This window comes from Phaenicophaeus curvirostris, chromosome 2, assembly GCF_032191515.1.
Source record: "Phaenicophaeus curvirostris isolate KB17595 chromosome 2, BPBGC_Pcur_1.0, whole genome shotgun sequence".
In the NCBI taxonomy this organism is placed as follows: Eukaryota; Metazoa; Chordata; class Aves; order Cuculiformes; family Cuculidae; genus Phaenicophaeus; species Phaenicophaeus curvirostris.
The window spans coordinates 28,226,282-28,250,328 of NC_091393.1; the positions used below are offsets into that span (position 1 = coordinate 28,226,282).

Consider the following 24,047-nt stretch of genomic DNA (forward strand, 5'->3'; position numbering starts at 1 on the left):
GCCATAACTATCTATTTCTACTGCCTCTCTTCCACCGCTGCAGCAGCTCACCACTAAACTGGCGATGTTTCATAGAATCATAAAACAACCAGGTTGGAAGAGACCCACTGGATCATCGAGTCCAACCATTCTTATCAAACACTAAACCATGCCCCTCAGCACCTTGTCCACCTGTGCCTTAAACCCCTCTGGGGATGGTGACTCAATCCCCTCCCTGGGCAGCCTCTGCCAGTGCCCAATAACCTTTTCTGTGAAAATATTTTTCCCTAATGTTCAGCCTGAACCTCCCCTGGCAGAGCTTGAGGCCATTCCCTCTTGTCCTGTCCCCTGTCACTTGGGAGAAGAGCCCAGCTCCCTCCTCTCCACAACCTCCTTTCAGGTAGCTGTAGAGAGCAATGAGGTCTCCCCTCAGCTTCCTCTTCTCCTAAAGGTTAGGACACATACACAGAAAATGCAAAAAGCAGATTTTCAATAATCTGGATTGAGTGAGAGTTGAATGCGCTTGATTTGCTCCAGAGCTCTCAAATGGAATCTTCTCACTGATCCAGTGTACTTTAGGACTAGTCCTCAGCACCATCATTCCCTTCTTACCAGTGAACATCTAGTGGTCTTGTGAATCAGATTTACCCAAGACTGAATAAAGAAGAATGGAGTAGGAATTCCAAGCACTTACCTGAAAGGCCTGTATACAAAAATCCTAATCAGCAAAACAGAAGAGCACGTTAACCATTACACTGAAAAGACAAACTACAAACACCCACATAAAACTCAAGAAACTTCATACTTCTCTTCTGGATGCTGGTCCTCCTGGTCACTTAGTTCATCATCATCTACCATGTGCCCAAAGGGTTCAGAAGAAATGGATACCATATTAGACAGGATAACCCTGCTATCACTGCTTCCAGTAAGGATCAGTTGGTCATGGGAATGATTGTATCTGACATTCCAAACCCTAAAAAATGAAATCAGAAAGAACAACAGGTTATTCTTGGCAGGTGTGTTAAAAGATTACTTTTTAATAAAAACTGCCTGAAAGGAGGTTGTAGAGAGGTGGGTGTTGGTCTCTTCTCCCAAGTGACAGGGAATGGGATGAGAGGGAATGGCCTCAAGCTGCTCCAGGGCAGGTTCAGATTGGACATTAGGAACAACATCTTAACCAAAAGGTTTCTCAGGCACTGGTAGAAGCCATCCAGGGAGGTGGTAGAATCCCCATCCCTGGAGGGGTTTAAAAGGTGGATAGATGAAGTGCTCAGGGATGCGATTTAGTAGTGGACAGGTATGGTTAGACTTGATGATCTCAAAGGTCTTTTCCAACCTAGGGAGTCTATGAAAAAATAAAAATCCAAATAAAAAAAGCCCCCATTCAGTAGTGTCATTCCTTGAGAGTACAGGCCAATTCATCAGTTACTAGGTCAGATAAATATTTAAGTTCTAAATCTAAAACTTGCCCCACAGCAAAAGGCAGACTAGAAATAAGCTGTTAAAACAAAAGTCTCACAGCATTCTTACAATATAGTTTAAAATAGACCTTAAAACAAAAGTAGGATTATATTTCAATTTTTACACATCAAGTTAACACCAAATGTCTTATGGCTCTCGTTTGATTTTTTTTCTTTTAATCTTCTGGAAGTAAAGTATAAATGCTGCTTTTGTTAATTCACATCTTCATTCCCCTCAAAGTAGCTTCAGGGTCCACATTTATTATGCGAGAATTACTCCAACTCAAGTTTTATAAAATATGAACCAAAGCATCTAGACTTCAACACTTAAGTCTACAAACATCAGACAAGATTCTCTCCTTGCTCCTGCCACAGGCCAGAGCTGTAGATACAGGCTTTAAATATTATCTCAGAGAATAAAACTACTCACATATTCTGGCTTAAGACCTGCAAAGAGCATGAAAAAAGTGGGGCTGAATTAGTGAGCATTTCAACCGTTGGCCAACTGCAGCGTTGATGGCAGCAGCTGTAACCAAAACAGCTCAAGGGCTTTTCTGCACATGAGGTGCAGCCGATGAGGTTCAGTTTGCAAAGGCAGCACCCTTGTGACCCAGCTGGCCCCTACAACTCAAGTTCTGGGCTTCACAAAGGTGCACCCTATGTCCCAACAACAGTAACAACAGTTTCTTGTCAATTAGAATCATAGAATCCTTAGTTGGAAAAGACCTTTGAGATCATTAAGCCCAACCCTACCTGTCCACCACAAAACCATACCCCTAAGCACTTCATCTGTCCATTTTTTAAACTCCTCCAGGGATGGAGACTCCACCACCTCCCTGGGCAGCCTCTGCCAGGGCCCAAGAGTGCTTTGAGTGAAGAAAATTTTCCTAATGTCCAATCTGAACCTGCCCTGGTGCAGCTTGAGGCCATTCCCTCTCGTCCCATCACCTGTCACTTGAGAGAAGAGCTCAACATGCACCTCTCTGCAACCTCCTTTCAGGCAGTTGTAGAGAGTGAAAAGCTCTCCCCTCAGCCTCTTTTCTCCAGGCTAAGCCTCCCCAGTTCCATCTGCTGCTCCTCATAGGACTTGTTCTCCAACATTGTCCAACACAGATTAACATTGTCTAAACTCTTAATTACAATCACGCGAGGAACATTCAGATGTTGATATCTTTCCTCCACGCACAAAAATGATTATTCACAATAGCAAACAGTTAGCCTGCATTGTTCCTAAACAGTAAAATAATTAGCTGAATAAATTACATGAGCCATCCACCCACAAAACAGCATGCAGATAATTTGTTCTACCAGTGGGAATGCTCCTCTAGCGTCTTCACTGGTTCAGTGACATTTCTTGTGTCCCAGAATTTCACCTTGCAGTCATCTCCACAGCTAGCCAGGTAGTACTGTTTATTGGGATTAAAGTCTAGGTCTCGTACCAGCTGTCCATGTGCATTTTCGATGCAATATATCTGTCTGTAAAAGACATTAAAAAAGTTAAATGGGCTGTAAAAAGCTAACTGCACTCCACTGACAGGAATCTGTTTCCCTGGAAACCTGCATAATCCCTTCAGCACCCGCAGACCTAAGAGTTCCTGTTGCCAGTGCATAGTTTAGGGAAATCCCAGCTGTTAACAACACTGACTTGTATAAGACCTCTCAGCTGGCTTTGAAGCTTTGCTCCTTCCTTATTTGCATTAGGATCATCTGGAACTAAAAGGAAACAGTCATAGAATCATAGAACAGTTTGGGTTGGAAGGGACCTAAAAGCCCATCCAGTTCCAACCCCCCTGCCATGGGCAGGGACACCTCCCACTGGATCAGGGGCTCCAAGGCCCATCCAACCTGGCCTTGAACCCCTCCAGGGATGGGGCAGCCACAGCTTCCCTGGGCAACCTGGGCCAGGGCCTCACTACCCACATGGTGAAGAATTTCCTCCTAATACCTAAGCTAAATCTTCCCCTCTCCAATTTAAAGCCATTCCCCTTTGTCCTGCCACTCCAAAGCCTTTGTAAACAGTCCCTCCCCAGCTTTCTTGTAACCCCTTCAGTTACTGGAAGGTCGCTATAAGGTCTCCTTGGAGCCTTCTCTTCTCCAGGCTGAACAACCCCAACTCTCTCAGCCTGTCCTCGTATGGAAGGTGCTCCAGCCCTCTGATCATGCTTGTAACCTCCTCTAGACCCGTTCCAACAGCTCCATTCCCTTCTTATGTTGAGGAATCCAGAACTGGACACAGGACTCCAGGTGGGGTCTCACAAGAGTGGAATAGAGGGGCAGAATAACCTCCCTCACCCTGCTGGTGACGCTTCTTTTGATGCAGCCCAGGACACAATTGGCCTTCTGGTCAGTCATGACAGATTTTAGCACAGCTCTCTAGCTGTTATGAAAAAGTCTGCTACTAAAGCACAATATTTTTAGAGAAAAGCTTCTCAACCCCTAGGTCGTTACAACAGTTTTGGATTTAAGATATCTGCTTCTCCCTGTATGAAAGGCTGGGATGCCAGGAGGCAACAAACAATAGCTTTTTATTATTGCTTGATTTATAACTTACCTTCACAGAATCACAGAATAACCAGGTTGGAAGAGACCCACCGGATCATCGAGTCCAACTGTTCCCATCAAACACTAAATCATATCCCTCAGCACCTCATCCACCCGTGCCTTAAACACCTCCAGGGAAGGTGACTCAACCCCCTCCCTGGGCAGCCTGTTCCAGTGCTTCCAGTGCTGTTCCACCTTGTTGTGCTCTGGCATTTATCATTAATTTACACCATAAAACATTTGTAGCACTGCTAACAACAGAATCACAGAATGGTAAGGGTAGAAAGGAAATGTCACAGTTTAGCCCTGGCCTGGCTGATTGCGGCAGCTAAAACCAAGCAGTTGGGCTCCCAAATCGCTTCCCCAGGGAAAAGGAGACAAGAGGAAAAAGACTTGTAGGTTGGACTCGACGATCCAGTGGGTCCTTTCCAGCCTAGTGATTCTATGACTCTATCTAGTCCAACTCCCTCCTTAAGTAGGTTCTTCAGGAGCAGGTTGCAAGGAGCGCATCCAGGCAGGTTTGGAGTATCTCTAGAGAAGGAGATTCCACAGCCTCTCTGGGCACCCTGTCCCAGTGCACTCTCATAGTAAAGAAGTTTTTCCTCACATTCAAGTGGCCCTCCAAGTTTGTGCCCTCTGGCCCTTGTCCTTTCACCAGGCACCACTGGAAAGAGTCGGGCCCCATCCTCTTGACACCCACCCTTTAGATATCAACTCAGCATCCTTGTTCAAAACACCTCCCATTAGCTTGTCTCCCTAACTTGCCCCTCAAAATTGAGATTTTGTTTGTTTCCACTGTTCCATTACCAGTTTTATGAAAAGGCTGCATCTGTTCCCATGTCCACTCTCAAAGCCACCATCTACTGAAGTTCTGCTTAGATTTGAGTGTCCACCATCTTCACTAGAACTTGTCAACACTGTGAGCGTTTTTCTTACTTTTTAAGTGAAAAATTATTCTCTTCAGAGACACAAACTGACCAAACTCGATGATCCGCTGGGTCTCTTCCAACCTGGTTATTCTATGATTCTATGAAAACTTTGTTTTTCCTGCACTGCATACATGTCCTCCTGTAGAGAAGGTAGAGAAGTGTCTTGCTGTTAATCCTTAACTATTAATAGAAAGCAAAATATGTCCATAAGGAGAGGTTCCAAGTAGACCAGGCCTATGTTAAGCCCTATCGTTAAAGCTATGGTAGATGCCCAGGGAAGCATGGCCAGCAGGTCGAGGTGTTCAAGGCCAGGTTGGATGGGCCTTGGAGCCCCTGATCCAGTGGGAGGTGTCCCTGCCCATGGCAATGGGGCTGGAACTGGATGGGCTTTGAGGTCCCTTCCAACCCAAACCATTCTATGATTCTATATCTAACGTCAACACTCAGAGTTTGAAAGATTGAGGATATCACTCAAAAATGCCTTTCTACCAGGTATTATGGAATCCAAACTCAACATTTCCTCAGAGTTCCTAGAAATAACTTTGTGCAAAAAAGTTTAAATCTCAAACATGCTTGCAGCAGTAAAACACTTCTTTTTTTTTTTTTGGACCTTTCACTTCTTTCTTGCAATTCTTGCATTGCTCATGGAGATGTGTATAAGAGCTTAAGAAGAAACACCACTGTCCATTGTAGGGCTTACGGTGAAAGTCTTTACTCCAGCTTAACTGTTACTCTTACCAGTTGATCCCTTTCCTCCCCAAATAAGAACATTATTTTCCTTCACTCTATCATCCTGTCTACAGCAAATTTACCTACACTGAATTTCCCACTTAATATCACAGACTGAAGCCAGACATCACGAACATTGTCTCCCACTCCTAGCTCCACATTCTCATACTTTTACTTCCATTTTTTACAATTTATTCTTGGAGTCTGAAGTTTCCTGATAAAATTACCTCGCTTAATCCTTCCAGCCTAGTCCGCCTCCTCTGCTTCACAAGCTCTCCTCTGACTCAAGATTGCTTCCTACTTTAGTCTAGGAATCTTCCCACCAACCTTCTTCCACCTCTTTTTTTTGTTTGCTGTGTCCAAAATCATTCATTCCCTCTATCTTACAGTTAGCACAATTGCACTCTATGGGAAGTAGCTATTCTAGCTACTACTTTAATACCTCTCCTCTCATTCTTTGCTGCTACAGCAGTTTTCTGTCCTTTATCTCCCCCCTCCACCTCATTTTTCGCTTCTTACAATGCCAGAGTTTATACTGCCCTGACTTTAAACTCCACCTCTAGCCTGGGTACTCATTATCTAACATTCAGAGCATTCTAGGCATATTACACTGTAATTGCAGATGAGATTTATTCTTGCACATATTTTTCAAGTACACCGCAAACAGCCCTTTAGTGTAGCCTAGTACTCATGAATTAGTTCAAGGACTATCTAAACCTGAGCTTCACTGAGAGTATTTAGAATTGTAGGATTTGTTTGCGTGAACCAAGCCACTCTTCCATTGAGGTTCTTGTTGATATTGGAATTGTCTGTTCTTCAAAGTTACTCAGAGTATTCATTTCATGTAAGGTAGAGGGGCTTTTTCTAACACAAAAAAAGGTGGTTTAAGAAAATCCTTCTCTTTTGACCTTTTATTTTTTTCCTTTCTTATATGCTTCATTTAAATAAGTCTTCATAAATTAAAGTATACGCATATATACAAAGTTAGATTTTTATATACCCTTTTACAGGGCATGAGGTAGGACTTTCAAACCCAATGACAGGCATACAGGGAGAGCCTTTTAATTATTACATTTGTATTTTCAACTTTTGTTTATTAAATTAAATAAACCTTTTTGGCAAAACCACATAAGGCTGGCAAACACAGGGATTTATTGCTACACCCCTAAGCTGGCACGAACCACAGAACTGAATTTCAACCCCCTTTAAGGCAACAAAAGTTATTACAAGACATCAGTCTTCTCGGTTTAGTGATAAATTACTACGTGCAAAGGGGATAAAGCGTATCTTAAAAAAAGCTTTCACAGGCTGTAGTAGTCATGGCAACAGATGTGCACAACATCACTCCTTTGCTTATCAAAATCACAAGTGAGCAAGAGGAAAAACACCTTATTAGGTATATTCAAAGCCTTAATTGATTTGGAAATGGTTTTGATAGGCTCAGTAGATTCCCATAACTAGCATCCTCCAACCTTTACTGTGATACAGCGTACATTTTGTTACAATCAGAACAGCAAAGAGTGAACTTACCCTGTGAATTACTTTCAGAGATTAAAGTTACCTTTAAATAGTAACTTATGGAGAGGGTTCATAGCCTAGTCAGGACCGATGCTAAATCATTTTCAAGTTGAATTATGTAACAGCTTCATTCAGGTAATTCCCACGCATTGAACAACTCACTGAAACTGGTACATAGTTTGGTAAGACTCAATATGCAAGTTAGAATTGAAAGTAAGGATTAAAAAAACAGAGACAATCCTTTACTAAATTGTGAATATTTTGGCTGTGCATGGAAAATCATTCCTTTTATAAGTGATAGCTTTGCCACATTTCTATCTTGAAGAAAAGAAACAAACAAGAGAACAAAAAAACTAGGTTAGAAGCAGCGAAAAAAAAAATCCATCTCCAAAGGAGATTGTCTTCTTTAGAGATCAAGGTTGCAATTCCTCATTACCTCATACTTCGTGTGTCCCATCCTCGAACAGTGGTATCATTGGCTGTTGCAATCTGTGTGCAATTGTGGTGGGGACTCCATCTTCCAGAAGTAAATTTTAATTGTCCTTTCCCTTCCAAGGCTGTCGAACTAGAGAGCTAAAATAATGAAACAAAGCTGGCAACCTTTCTAAATGTAAAGCTAAAAGGAAATTAGTTCTACTGAAGACAGAAACCACACAATAGGCTATTATTCCAACAGGCTACCAAAATCCTAGGATAAAAAATGAAAAAAATTAAAAGCTATAACCAATTCTGTATCTCACAAAGTACTTTTTTTTACAAAGGCTTATGCAGTGTTATGCATTCAGAAATATTAGAAATACTGTACTACTTTAGAAATCAACATAAACAATTTTAGATCATTTGTTGAAACAATAGATACGCAATATGAACATAGTTCACACATTTGTAGCTGACTTGAACTAACACACCCATTTCACACAAATTTCAAGTGGCTAAATGGACTTACAGGACTGTTTTCCCATGTTAAAACATCAAATTTTATCTGCAGCAACAGAACTCTAGTGTCATAGACTCTTGAGCCACCAGTGGCCCAGGTGGCCAAGAAGGCCAATGGCATCTAGGCTTGGATCAGAGACAGGGTGGCCAGCAGGAGCAGGGAAGGGATTCTGCCCCTGGATTCAGCACTGGTGAGACCGCTCCTTGAATCCTGTGTTCAGTTCTGGGCCCCTCACCACAAGAAGGATGTTGAGGCTCTGGAGCGAGTCCAGAGAAGAGCAATGAAGATAAAGAGGCTGGAGAACAAGTCTTACGAGGAGCAGCTGAGAGAGCTGGGGTTGATTTGCCTGGAGAAGAGGAGGCTGAGGGGAGACCTTATCACTGTCTACAACTGCCTGAAAGGAGGTTGCAGAGAGGTGGGTGCTGGTGTTTCTTCTCCCAGGTGACAGAAGACAAGGAGAAATGGGCTCGAGCTGCAACAGGGCAGATTCAGATCAAATATTAGGAAAAAATTTTTCACCTAAAGGGACATCGGGCACTGGCAGAGGCTGCCCAGGGAGGGAGTTCCGTCCCTATCCCTGAGAGGGTTTAAAATACAGGCAGATGAAGTTTATAAGGATATGGTTTAGTGGCAGATAGGTACGGTTGGACTCTACGATCTCAGAGGTCTTTTCCAACCTGGTGATTCTATGATTCTACGAAAGACTCTAATAAACATATAGCGGCTTTCAAAAATATACAAGTCAAGGCCCAGGTGCCCATGTCATCACATACAGGCCTAATAAATTAATAGCAGGTACTCGATCGTTAACCTACAGTGTGTGAGAATTAAAGGTCTCAGTTCCAAAACCAGGCTTGCATGTCAAGGAGCAGATAGCTCTGCATCTCCATAGATAATGAAAAGAAGGCACAAATCAGTTAACTTTCTCTTCGAAGTCGCACGGGAAGTTATCCTCCAATTCCAGGTGAACACAGCACAAAACGAAGCTGCAGACACTGCAAATTACTTTTACTTCTAATCACTTTAACAGATTGTCTAATATCTAAGGCGGCAGGGGGGAACCAAAACACTTGCATTTTAATCAGATCTAAAATTTATACAAATTTCAAGCGGCTAAGCAGACAGCGGACATGTTTGATTGTCTTGCACATAATGTTCATGTTTCAAAATCTTTTATTAAGAAGGATTTCAAAGCACATCTGGAAGTCATTGGGTCACTTGGTTCCTTTACAAAATATGACCACATCATAAAAGATTCTATTAAATTAAATATTTCTCAGCAGAGATATTACACTTGGATGAAAGAAAGACTAAAACATACTGATTGCTTACCTAAACTTTAACTGACATCAAGAGGAAAATGCCCTGACAATACAACCCTGATTAAATCAATTTGTATATGAAACCCATGTCCGTTTCTGTATTTTGCTCTTTACCTTCAAACGAAAACATCAATTACCCCAACCTTGATAAGAACGGTTGGACTCGATGATCCGGAGGGTCTTTTCCACGCTGGTGATTCTATGAACTTACTTTTATCAAAACATCAGTAAGGACTAAGATGCCTTTCTGCTTCAAATTTTGATATTATAAGGACTGATGTGAAAAGACGAAACGGTAGGTAGTATCCTTAAAAACCAAACCAAGCCTAACATATCTTAACCTCTAGAGGGAAGAGGAGTCATCTAGACAAATCACAAGAAGCAAAGACAGTGAACTAATCATTGACATGCAGCTATCAAGTGAGAGGCGACAGGACAAGAGGGAATGGCCTCAAGCTGCACCAGGGCAGGCTCAGATTAGACATTATGAAAAAATTCTTCACCCAAAGGATTATCAGGCACTGGCAGAGGCTGCTCAGGGAGGAGGTGGTGCCCCCATCCCTGAAGAGACTTAAAAGACACGTAGATGAGGTGCTTAGGGACATGGTTTAATAGCAGACAGGTATGGTTGGACTTGATGATTTCAAAGGTCTTTTCCAACCTAGGCATTCTATGATCCTTCCAAAACAAGAGCTATGAAAAACTTTTTCATGGAAAGGGTCATTGGGTGCTGGCAGAGGCTGCCCAGGGAGGGGGTTGAGTCACCTTCCCTGGAGGGGTTTAAGGGACAGGTGGATGAGCGCTGAGGGACATGGTTTAGTGTTTGATAGGAATGGTTGGACTCGATGATCCGATGGGTCTTTTCCAACCTGCTGATTCTATGGGCCATCAGATAAAGCCTGTAGAAATCAGATTCAACAGCAAACAAAAGAAAGTGGGTTATGATCCAATGGACTCCTTGACACTTCACACAAACTTTACACATGTTCCATAACAGAACCTCTTTCTGATCCAGTAATTCCTTTCATTTTTTCTTCAGTTTTTGCCCTCCTTTAATTAACTAGGTTTATTGTAGTTGCAGTAATTATAGAGCACTCTGCAAAGTTCTCCACTAAGGTCCATGATGTATTTCCTGACTTGAGGAACAGCAGCCAACTTGCCAAGAAGGCACCTCATGCTTATTCCTAACATACTCCTATACTTAAATACGTTACTTTGATCCAGACAGACCTGGAATCTTGCCTGGAATGGCACTGCCAGGTATTGCCTATTGTTCTGAATTAACATCATCCATACGTTAAATGCTACTAAAGAATCTAGAAGGGACAAGAAACCTCAAATGAATCTAATTAACCATGTGGATAAAAATGATCAAACCCACACTTCTATTCCTCCCCTTCATGAAAACATAACGTAAACTGAAAAATATCTGTATTCTAACATCTTCATTTCACTATGTTCCACTCACCTGCCTTTCCAAACACACTACATTTACCCAAGGAAAAGTTCTGGTGATTTGGTGACCTAGATCCTAAACTCTGTGAATGAAAATATTAACTGTCATCTTTTCAGCAGAATCTATCCAGACTTTGTGGACTGGTTGAGCTTCTCTTGGGTTCAGCTAATGATTATAAATGGCAAAGAATAGCTAATTTAATTGCAAAAGGTAATGATGCAGTGAGCCTAAGATTAGTTTCACGCCAGAAGGTAATGTCCTCAAAACAATAATAGAGAGAGTGATCAAAAGGACAGGAGAAGCTTATCTTAATGCAAATATTCCTGTATTAAATACTGTAATGGATAAACAAGTTAGTAAAGAAGAAAGTAATTGTTGAAGACTTCAGAAAAACACAGGAGTTTGTTCTGGGCCTGAAAAGCCTATGATACTGGGACTTTAGGTTGTCATCATTTTAATTACTAGAAAGTCCATGGTAGGCATTTCAGAGAGATGCTCGTGCTTTCCACAGAGTATTGCTCAGCTGGACTCTGGTGAACTAAGGAACCCACAAACATGTCTGACTCAAACATGTTGCAGATAAAAATTCAACAGGAATGCAACGATTCCAGTCATCTTCAAAGAGATTCACTTGGCTTAAGCTTAGATGCCTGAAAACATGTTTTCCCAGAGCCAAGTTCCATGGACTTTCACTAATAAACTTCACTTTAAAAGCAGTCACTGACTTGATGATGGAGCAAATATCATCCAAAATGAACTACAAATTGCTGGAGCAGAAGATAGGTAACAGTAAATAGGTATTTCCAGGTAAAATTTTAATCACAACCAAACCTAATTTATAGCATGCTCACATCGCATACTAGATTATTTTAGACAGAAATACAGAGAATCAAACAAATTCTCCATCACGTCGCCCAAGAACCTGTAAAATCTAAACTTCTGCAAACTAGGGGTTTTAGCAGACATTTTAAAACGTTCCTATCTGAAGATGCCAGTCAAGTGCTGATACATCTACTTTCATAGTCTTAGCTTCATTAGGTGAAGGAGATTTTTGATGCAGAATTTTACTTTTGTTGTTTCTTGATTCCTTTTATCAAAAACAATATTCTATAGGCATATGGCAAACATCACAGGTTATATCCCCTTGATTCCTTTGTCACTTACTATGCCCTTCTGAAAGCCTTATTTTGCCAGCAATATTTGACGTATTTCAAAAGTACGGAATAAAAGATATTTGAGGCAAGGAAGACTAACTGAAATACTGAAGGGATCAGTAAACTGAATATTACTTCGAGAACAGAAATATCTATTTTCAAAATCATGCTGAAATTACGTAGTCCGGTGAAGAGCTTAGTGCTCTCCAAAATTACTCAGAACTCAACTCTAGCAATGGGAGGAAAAGGAAAGGGAAGTAATTTACATTCACAAGTATTTGTGACAGTGAGGTGGTTAGTTTTGAGGACAGTGATAGTAGCAGGAAGAGACAGCATGTAAAGTTTTAGTGGATAAATCCCAAGTAAAATAATTTGAGTAAAAAATAAAGCATCGGAATTCATTCCAAGAGTCTCACATGGAGAACTCAAAGTAGAAAGCACAAAAAGAAATTTCTATTATGCTTATATATACAAAGGAAATAAATTAAATGAAGGGCTGCATGGTATCAACCAACATGAGTTAATATACTCTTATCTGAATACTGCAGCCTTTGGCTTCCCCAATCACCATTTTTGCTCTCATACACATTTACAAAACTAGCGTTGCTTTATTTTAGATTATCCATTGCAAAATATTTCAGATTATTCAACGTAAAATTCATTGGAAAGGAAAGGCAATTCTAGAAAAAGGAAAATATTTAAAACCACTGGCAACAGATAAAATTCCAAGTTGCCTGTTCTTAAACGCACATATTCCAGACAACTATTAATTTCCCCTACCCATGTTAAATGCAACAAAATATTTCTGAAGGGGCAGTTAAAAGATTAGCAAATTCTAGGCTAGTGAATATTGTTGTTTGCTCTATATTCAAGTACATCACGACTTACTTAAAAAAAAAAAATATGTATATCTTACCACAGCTTTAGATGAGCTTTCCTGCAAATCCCACAATAATATGTTATTATCAGCCAGTGTAATAATCTTTTTACCATCTCCCATCGGCTCCCACATGACGCTGTAAAACAGAAAGTGAAAAGAACAGCCTAGCATTAAAATCAACTAGAATCTGCATTAGAAAGCCATTTTAATTCTGTGGATCTAATCTATTCCAAAACATATGAAACCATATTCCTTACTGCTTCCTTCGGCTGAAATCCATCCCACGTTTTAAGTGCAAATTCTGCCATTAACTAGAAAACTCGCATTTTGACTCATCCTAGATGAGCATTATTGCAGCATCAATTACTTAAAAGGTGTGCGATACCAAACGTAGACTTCCTTATGGAATCTTTTAGCTGCTGCTAATGTACACATACTTTTGTTTTCGAGTGCCCTTTGACATCCCATCCAAATCTGTCCAAAAAAGGAATGCCATCCAGCTTCCCTAGATGCTACTCCAGCTGTAAGAGAGCTCCTCAAAAACCCTGGTCCATTTGCCCTCCATCCTGAATACTGAATCACAGAGCAATCAAGCAGAAACCTCACTGATTATCTCATTGTCGTGGTCATTCCGAATACGTACACAGAAAATAAATCAGAGACCTCAATGTGCATTTACTTTTCACTGCTATAGTTTTAAACCTCAAAGTTCTTTATATGTAACGTTGTGAATCCTTTTAGAAGGTGCATCAAAAATAATAAGCCTCAGAGTTTTGACACAAACTTCTTCCAGTTCAAAAGCCAACTGTCAGGACGAGAGGGAACGGTCTCAAGCTGCGCCAGGGCAGGTTCAGATGGGACATTAGGGAAAACTCCTTCACTCAAAGTGTTCTCGGGCACTGGTGAGGCTGCCCAGAGAGGCAGTGGAGTCCCCATCCCTGGAGGGGTTTAAAAGATGGGTAGATGAGGTGCTTAAGGATCTGGTTTAGCAGTGGACAGGAAGGGTTAGACTTGCTGACCTCAAGGGTCTTTTCCGACCTAGTGATTCTATGACCATAGAATCAACATTCACTGTTTACCTGGATACACCAGTTTTGTGCTAAATATGAAGGAATGCAAGAAATCAGCTCTCGCCTCCGGTTCTGCCTATGAGAAGCAGCACGTTCAGGTCAATCAGAGCAGCTAAGAATATGCTCTACAACAGATTTGCTGGAGATTAGCAGTAAGTTTAAAAGAATAATACTTGACCTTTGATGAGAATAGGCTTCCCTACCTAGCACCCTTTTTTAAAAGTTGTGCACAACTTCACTATCAATAGCTACATGGAGAATCTTACTCCCATTTCTCCACAAAATCCCTTAAGTTATCCAAAGGCATTTGATACGTTGTGCTCATCCTCAGGGCATACATGAGGAATCTCTTGAGGTTTATCAAAAGCCCAGCACTGCATGTAATATTTCAAGTCTGTTTAGCTTTTTGCATGAATCGATTTGTTACCCGGATTGAAGAGAAGAAAGAAAGTTGCACAAATAGATGCAGCCTTAGACAAGCGAACCCAAGATTAGGCAGCTGCTACCTCCATAACTTGGTACTGCACCCTACAACACTCCTATTTGATCCCTAATTTTGCATTATTCCTGTCTTCCTAAGACAGTGGGGATGACCTGGCTGGCCATGGGACTTGATCTATCTTACAGCATAAGACTCGAAAGAAAAACAGGAAGTTGCAGGCAAAAGAAAGAGGTGATAGTGTTGGTTTTGCACACCATAAATTAAATACAACCTAAGATATCCTCAGCTGATCCCTTCAACTCAAAATCCTCTTGCTTCTTTCATGAACAGTTTAACTGACCTGTACCTCTAGTAAAACAAATTAGGCAGATGATTGCACCTTTTTGCTGTTATGGAGAATCCAAACTATGTAGAGAAAAATAGAAATACGTCAAAAGAAAAGAAAAAAAATAACACCAAGCAGATGCAAAAAAGCTGGAACTATGACTCAGGGTGTATTGGCCAACTCCTCACTCACTGAACTTCTCCCTAAGGCAAAGGAGCAAATCAAAGAAAGGACCGGCTTCTGCATCTGTCTTCTGCTGGAACCATGACCCGCAACCTCATTGTCAATCCGTGGGAATTAACTATTTCAAAAAGTTAATTTGTACTGAGCTTTCTTGTATTAGGACAAACCCACTTCATTTAGCATATTAAGTTACCATCATGTTTTTAAATGTGTTTTAACAAGGACTAGAACAATTCTGTGCTTCAAATAGGGCTGGTTTGCCTGTGGTATCGCAATCCTACTTTCAAAAGAGTTTCTTGTTGTGTGGTACAACTTAGAAGGAACTTATAAGCAACTGAAAATAAGTGTTGATAACAAAAATACTGAAACAATTTCAATTGGAAGTACAACCATCCTTTTGCCTGTAATAACAAGTAACCAACAGGCACTGGCATGGAGATTCCAGAATTTTAGTCCTGCTGTATAAGGTACATCAAATAGATCCTTCAAAGAGATTAAAACATGATATGAACATGAATAATGGGATAAAGACAATTAATGGACTATGTGAGCACAGCAAACCTTCCACAATCTGGTCTTCTAAAGTGACATTAAAAGACATCGGGGCCATCACACTACTGAATGGGTAACTACAAAATCTTCATGTTGATTCTGATCACATTTAAGTCCATCATTTTTCTTACACATCACTGAAACTGCAAATGGCATCTGGTGTCAAAATATAAAGATATATTTTTAACTATTGACAATGAAATCTGATTTGACTAATTAACTCCTATTTAAGTTCTTTTAACCAGATATCAGTATCCTTCATTGATGTACGTTGATGTATTTGGCCCTTCCGTGCATTGACCACCAAACTTTTGGTTTAAAAAGCTAGATTGGAAGCTCGCTCTTTGTTTTCAACATAGGAAGACATTTCGTATCCTTGAGTGTCACTGAGTTTCCAGACAAAGAATTTTTATAGCTGAATGCAGTGCGCTAATTAAAGCCAATTATAACCCAGCTGACATACCTTGGAATTAAAAGGTATTTACTCAATCCTTGCAAGACGCTCATTTTCCTTCTATTTAATTTATCTTCCATGAAAATGCACTGTTTTATGGGTGTGGCTGTAGCAATTGTTCAGATTTTACAACTAAGCAAAGGTTACTAACCTCACTCTTTATTATCGATTCAGGACCTTAAACACATGAAATTCCATGGAGAAAGGGGACAAAAATACTGGTGAGCAAAAAAAAAACCCTGGCTTTCAAAGCAAGAATATATTTTACAAAACCTGAAGTTTTCATTTCGAGCAGTTTTCAGATACAGAAGAGGTGATGATAATCTTTTAGAAAAGAAAAAAGAAGATAAACCATTTTCCCGAGCGTGCCCACAGTTGCTGATGTTCACAGTTTTTGGGAGCGGACAAGATAATTGTCGAATTCACAGCTGCCACTCAGAAACTGAGTGTCAACTTCATGGCTGCTCTTTACATAATCTATAAACAGCACACAAGCAATTATATTTGTTGCCTTCTACCCCGTTTTGTTATCATCTGACTCCTGATGCTTCAAATTAGCTTCTAGCCAGTTTGGTAAAAAAATTAAATCCTACGGAGAATGTTTTCCTAGTAAAGAAAAAAGAGACTTTAAAATATTCACTCAAATGCACACATAAAAGGACTCATTATCTGTGTTTTATGCTGAAAAGATAGTTAACACCATCATTTATTAACGTACTGAGCTTTTACAAATGAACAATTCAGAGTTCTCCATTATAGACTAAAGAAGAATAAAGCGACATGCAAACGCTTTCATAGACGTGAACGGCAGTCGCAGGCAGCCACAACGCCTTGGACAAAGCAAGCATTAACGACTGCTTCACTGTTATTATAGAAGTGACAACCGTTTATTTCTTTAAGTGGAAAAATCTTGCTAGACTGAAAATTCTCATGCAATACGAAATGGAAAATAAACCCAAACATTCAGTAATTCGGCAGAACATTCTGCCTCCTCAATGTAGCCCATCAGAAAAAATCATGTTATAGACTCAACTATCTTTGCTTCTTTGCAGTAAAATGATGCAAATTTAGAATCATAGAATAGTTTGGGTCAGAAGGGACTTCAAAGGTCATCCAGTTCCAACTCCCCTGCCATGGGCAGGGACACCTCCCGCTGGATCAGGGGCTCCAAGCCCCATCCAACCTGGCCTTGAACACCTCCAGGGATGGGGCAGCCACAGCTTCCCTGGGCAACCTGGGCCAGGGCCTCCCGACCCTCAAGATAAATAATTTCTTCCTAATGTCTAGTCTAAATCTTCCCCTTTCCAATTTAAAGCCATTCACTATTGTCCTATTACTCCAAGCCTTTGTAAAAAGTCCCTCCCCAGCTTTCTTGTAGTCCTTTCAGGTACTAGAAGGTAGCTAAAAGATCTCTCCACAGCCTTCTCTTCTCCAGGCTGAACAACCCCAACTCTGTCAACCTGTCCTCGTATGGAAGGTGCTCCAGCCCTCGGATCATCCTTGTAGCCTCCTCTAGACCCGTTCCAACAGCTCCATCTCCTTCTTATGTTGAGGATTCCAGAACTGGACACAGGACTCTAGGCTGGGTCTCACAAGAGTGGAATAGAGGGGCAGAATCACCTCTCTTGACCTCCTGGCCACTAGGAACAACTATTACATTCCAGTAGTAGTGTTACATTCATGATTTAAAGTGAGGACAATTTAATTATCCTGCTGTTACTGATAGCACAAATATTTGTGGACTCTGCGACTGTTTTAAAGCATTTTAGAAGCGCTTTTTCCTTTTTGGAAGCATTTTAGGAACAAATCCACAGGGCATACTTGTGCTGAGATGGCAGAATGCATTACAGGTGAGGGTTTTTGGTGACACAGCTACAGAAACAAAAGGTCTAAAGTACATGCAGTAAAATTACTGTAGAAACGCAGTATTATGGCAGCTCAGTTCACAATACTGGTTGAACTCTGCAGCCCATGTCAGAAAAAGCACTTTCCTACATATAAAGCTTATTTGCAGATAGTGCTACACAGGCAAATCTTCTTAGCAGTTTTAGCAACAACTCACTCAGGAGGTGATTTCTATTTATTGACACGAAAAAGAATCGATGGACAACTTGTTTTGGATAAGAAACAGAGTCAAATAAGAACAGTTTGAAAAGTTTAAAGATCTCCGTGAGTATTAAAAGCTGTTTTCACCTTCTTTCTCAATATGAAAGGAAAAAAAGTTTCAAAACAAGGAGGAGTAACACATTTCACATAATCAGTGACAACAGATTGCTGTCACCCAGGGTTAAACTCCTATATACAGTGAGGCTGAGAGTCGGGGTTGTTCAGCCTGGAGAAGAGAAGGCTCCTGGGAGACCTCAGAGCAGCTTCCAGTGCTGAAAGGGGCTCCAGGAAAGCCAGGGAGGGACTTTTTACAAGGGTCTGGAGCGGTAGGACAAGGGATAATGGGTTTAGATTGGAAGGAGGATGACTTAGATTAGACATTAGGACAAAATTCTTCACCAGGAGGGTGGGGAGGCCCTAGAACAGGTTGCCCAGGAAAGCTGTAGCTGTCCTCAAAGAAGCATAAAACTGACTTACCTGTCAAAGACCAGTGAAAAAGATCAATTTAAGAAAAACTTTAGCAATATACAGGCTTGGTGAGAAAGCATAGGGAGTCCGCAGGTAAGAGTCCTGCCCAGGCTCTGCGAGGCCATGCAATGCCAATAGCATCCCTTCCATCCAAAAGAACAGTGAAAGCAAGAAGGAGAAAGATTTACATGAACCTGTGCCAGGTCCAACACCCCTAATGAAGTGGTTGTGGATGCTGGCAGGAACTGGAGGTGAACAGACTGCAAGAAGTACCCTAGCTAGTGAGGTCTCACCAACCAACCTCTCCATCACCATTTCCCGACACTCAACACTGGACTTGGACTGTTTGAGGCTGCTCAGCACCCTTTTTCTCTCAAACGCACTTTACAAAACAGACACACTTAATTATAAATGTACAAGGAACAATTTTATCATCCAACAGACATACAAAAGATGTTTCAGAGCCCTGCAGTTTTAACTACCACGTAAGCAAGTGTTGCAGCAGCATTACTTCATCTATAATCAACCTGGAATATTGTACTACAAAAGCATTCTACTCCAAGGAGCAAATACTCTGACTAGCAAGCACTTAATGAGCTTTTGGAGAGTGAACTGGACTGTGAGACCAAGAAAAACCTCGTTCCTCATGAACATTTAAAATTCTCCTGCATAACTGATTTTTTCCACAGTTCAACTTCTTTTAAAGTGAAAAATTTCCCACCAACTTTAAGTAATTCACTAAAAACTGAAAATAAAACCAGCCAATATCTATTTAACCTGCAAAACGAGCAGAGGCAAACTGCAACCTTGTTTTTTTCAGTGCTACGATCAGCTCAAGTGACATTATAAACAGGAAAAAAAATAAAATTCAAAAATAGCTCAGTTTTCTTTCAGTGGGGAAACACTCAATGAATTGGCCACAAAACTAGGGAATATGACAGCAAGGTGAGAAATGAAGTGAAAAACTACTTTAAAGTTTGGAAGGAAAACTGAAATAGTACCCTACAAACCCATCATTTTTTCTTGTAGAGTAACAATTTTCGTACTACTTTCTGTATCATGGTTTACAAAAATCAAGATAAAAACAACTGCAAAGACTTCAACAAAATTAATTTTCATTTTAAGCACGTGAAATCTATTGAAGTTATCAGAAGTGGTCAGAAGTCCACTGAATCCATCGAGCAAGTTCACACACATGAAATACAGCATATTTTTCCCTTATTGTTTCCTGCAATAACATATTTTACTTTCATTAAGTATCCCTCAACTTGACAAAACTAGAGTCAAATTCTGATCAAAAATTAACACAAAACATTGTGTTAGGTGCTCAATTATTATTTCGCTATCCAATTAATGAATCACAAATATTCCCTAGTACGTGATTAAGCTGAATAGCTTGAAGTTTTGAACTTGCACAATGGTAACCACTCAAATTTAGAAAGACATTCAAGGGAATGAAAAAGACGCGGTTGTTTTAAATTGCTCTGCTGGTTCCAGATACGTTTTAGAGGATGTTAAAAGGGAAAAATGAAAGACAAAATGCGAGAAAACAACTCAATAAACGGTTGAGCATTTGGATTTATGCAATACATGGATTTATTTACAATAAAGGATAATCAAAGATTCAAAAGCAAAAATCTTGTAAAGAGTTCAGGGCATCACACAAAATCAATGAAGAAGAAAGAAAAAGGTAAAATTTTTACCATTTTAGAAAGGATCAGAATACAAAGGCAAGCAACAGTACTGAAAAGGAGCTCTAAGGCACATTGCAAATTAAAACATTTGTCACACAGCAAGTTTTTTTGAATCATAGAATAGAATCATAGAATAGTTCAGGCTGGAAGGGACCTCAAAGATCATCTAGTTCCAATCCCCTGCCATGGGCAGGGACACCTGGCTTTACGTTGCTTCTTTGTAATAGCAGAGGTGATTGACTGAGAACGTAAATGCACGGGAACAAACCAGGTGTGCAAAAATTATTCTTAAGTGCTGATGATTTTTTGAATCTGTTTGTAATTTATCAGCTTCACCGACACGTGGCTCCCAAGAGCTCTAAAATTCTGTGCATTATGTGAAGAAATTTAAAGGCCTTTGACACCAACAATGCTTGGCAGCTGTTCCAAAAACCCTAGAAACCCCTGGGGTTCCCGTTACACCCCAGCCCACGCCATCAGCACTTTCGATGCTCTCAGAGAAACCTCAACAGAAATAGCAGAGGGTTCTCCTTCCTCACAATTATACTCCTGGTTGTGAGAGTTTGACTACTGGTGTTTTTGCAAAATGGAAGTTTTAGTACTAAGGTGGCCCTTGCTGAATTAAACTTAAAACACTCTTGCACAACATGACTGGAAAAGGTGTTTTTCACTAAGAAATGGCTGAACGAGTAGTTTGTAGGAAAAAATAGTTAAGAAATATTAACTGGTACCCATCTGGTGCAGTACAAGAAAGGTGTAAGAATGTAAGGACTTATAAACAACAGATTGGGTAAGAAATTTAATGGGTAAGAAATTTAATATGTAAAAATTAGCATAGTAACAGCCTTGTAATAGCTTTGGGATATGTCGTAAATTTTGGTAGAGGGTGGTCTGGCTTTGAGATGAATGCTATAAAGATTGTGGGTTTCTTTGACAAAGGTTGAGCACTTTTCTTCTCGTTAGGAGGAGGCGTTGCCCCAGTTGTAATCACAAATTAGTAAGTAATTCATGCTGCTTCGCAAGATGCGTGCCTCAGTTTACCTATTCGGCTCGTGAGTTTCTCGCATAGTCATAGGACATATGAAACGTTAGAATAAGAGAAAGTTTGCTGACCAAAAAGCTGTGACTGCATTCATGAAACACCTGTAAAGCAGATATAACATCATATATTGAAGATCATATGATCCTCTTGAAAGAAATGTTACTTTCAGGTTTATATTCATTACATATAGACCATTAAATTGTTTTGAGCTTTTTTTTAATTAGACTACGGAGGGACCTTAATATGCACACCCTGAGGCCTAACAGAGGGGTAGAATAGAAGAATTAACATCACCTACATCATGAAATGAAACAAAATCATTAACTGAATGCAGTGTGAAAGCATCAGAGCTCTTAAAAACACCATTTTCACTCTTGAGTTTCAGACTCTCTTACTTCTTGGTTGGTTTTTGGTGCTTTTTGGTTTGTTTTTTTTTTTTGAAACAAAGTTTTATAGTGGGTTTAGGTTTTTTTGTTGGTTTTGTTCTGTTTTTGTTTGTTCCAGACCTCACTCACCAGTCCTCAGGGCATTGCTTATACGTGTGCTTAGCTTTCATCAGATATCTGTGTTCCTTAACACAATGATCATTATTAAATTGCAGTAACACGTTGTGCATAGTATCTTATATATTTTAAATAAAGTGAACTTCCATTCAAGTTACAAGGACCATCAGAGCTAACTTGTAATACGGAGAAAGCAAACTTTAACGAGGTCACTCCATAGCGTGTAATCACACAGCCAAGGAGCTGGTACTGGTTATTACTCTGTTTGGAGACCTCAGATGAAACACCAAATAAAGTGTAACTGCTTGAAAAATTCTGTGGGAACAGCTCATTTATAGTAATTTTCTCCTTTGTGAATTCAAAATCCTAGTTACTATTTTAATGATAAAGATCCCCAAGTACTTGAAATATTATGACTTAAAAAAAAAAATCATAACCTGTCTTCCTCTTTAGATGTGGCAATATTTGCAGTCCATACTTAGGATTGATTGAGCGGCATACACTAAAAAAAGTCAGCTTCAGCAAGTAGAAAAGCTTAATGAAGTAATCCATCGTTGCTCCTGATTTATTCATCCCTTTCCAACTGCTTTTAGCAGCTGGCTATTGTTTCCTATTTGAAATGTTGAATTCTTCATTCCTCATCTTTAAGGCCTCCCATAACTGGGCTCTCACTTTTCTTGTTTCCGTAATCCTAGAACCATAGAATCCCTAGGTTGGAAAAGACCTTTGAGATCTCCCAGTCCAACTGTCCTTGTCCACTGCTAAATCATATCCCTGAGCACTTTATCTGCCTGTCTCTTAAACCCCTCTAGGGATGAGGACTCCATCACCTCCCTAAGCAGCTTCTGCCAGTGCCTGAGAGCCCTTTCAGTGAAGAAGGTTTTATTAATGTTCAATCTGAACGTTGAATCTCCATTCATTTTCCCTTTACAATTGTACCTACGTTGTTGATCTAACATTTCCCTTCTAACTTTTACGATATTGCAAATTCATTCCACTGCACACCATCCAGCTTAGTTCATTTGTTCCTCATCTCTTTTGAAAGACGTACTTTGCTACTGAGCAGCACCTACCCTATTTTATACCTGCCAAACCTCAAAAGCAAAAAGTAGGATGTTAACCAGATGAAGGCAACCCTGCTTCCAGCAGATACCAAAGGAGAAACTCTGGCTTTACACCTTCACTTCTGACAAAAGCTCTAAATTCAAGATCTCACAGATTACACCTTCTCTCACGGTCTGTAGTATCAGCCTCCTCCGAGGACTATCCCATCGAGTCTACTCTCAAAAAAGTCTGTAGAAAAATAGAGGAGGTAGAACAGTATGGTTCTTGTAATCTAGGCCTTCTAACTGATGCATTTTTAGGGATTCTTCCAAGCTGCAGTCAGAGTGGATCAAAACCTCATTAACTCCTTGTCTTGCTTCCTTGGATTCTCCCATCCAGACCATACGTGGGACTACTTCTTAGGAGATACCTAATGGCAAGTTCCTTTAATCACTGAATCTCCAAATCGTAGAACAGTTTGGGTTGGAAGGGACCTCAAGCCCATCCAGTTCCAACCCCCCTGTCACGGGCAAGGACATCCCCCTAGATCAAGCTGCCCAAGGCCCATCCAACCCGGCCTTGAACCTGTCCAGGGACGGGGCAGCCACAGCTTCCCTGGGCAACCTGGGCCAGGGCCTCACTACCCTCATCATGAAGAAATTCCTCCTTATGTCTAGTCTAAATCTGCTCCTCTCCAGTTTAAAGCCCCTTAGTCCTGTCACTCCACGCCTTTGTAAACAGTCCCTCCCCAGTGTTCTTGTAGCCCCTTTCAGTACTGGAAAATGCTCTAAGGTCTCTCTGAAGCCTTCTCTTCTCCAGGCTGAACAATGGGAGGCATTTGTTCAAGAACCACCCAGTAAGTACTACGTACCATTTGCTTTTGTCTCCAGTTGAAATTTATCTCCAAAGCTCAAACTAGAAATCAGTGGCTAGAAGTAGATGCTTAATACTTACGGTAGGATGCATGACATAATTAAAAATCAACTAAATTAACTACCGCTTCTAAACTCTACTTTATTTTTTACTAGCTAGCTAATGAATAGAAACTGTTACGCAGCCAGATTTTTGAAAAGGAATTGAGACTGATTTTATGGATTGTTCCCTTTTGGTATAATTTAAAATTACTTCTACTAGAATTTATTAAGTATAATGAGATTATGATGGATACATTACACACCAGGAGCCCAAACACAGAAACTGAAGAGGGTCTTTTCACTCTCACATAAGACACAGCAACATCCAACACCAATATTACATTG

General features: G+C 40.4%; 1 protein-coding gene across 1 annotated transcript in view; it reads right to left on the reverse strand.

The window, feature by feature from the left end:
* EIPR1 (EARP complex and GARP complex interacting protein 1) overlaps positions 1-24,047 on the reverse strand; it is a 78,896-nt gene that overhangs the window by 14,251 nt on the left and 40,598 nt on the right. Inside the window, exons 5-8 of the mRNA XM_069851592.1 lie at positions 12,942-13,041; positions 7,593-7,729; positions 2,748-2,915; positions 785-952 (exon numbers count right to left, since the gene is read on the reverse strand). Of these exons, the coding sequence (XP_069707693.1) occupies positions 785-952; positions 2,748-2,915; positions 7,593-7,729; positions 12,942-13,041 (573 nt within the window). The remainder of the gene's footprint in view (positions 1-784; positions 953-2,747; positions 2,916-7,592; positions 7,730-12,941; positions 13,042-24,047) is intronic.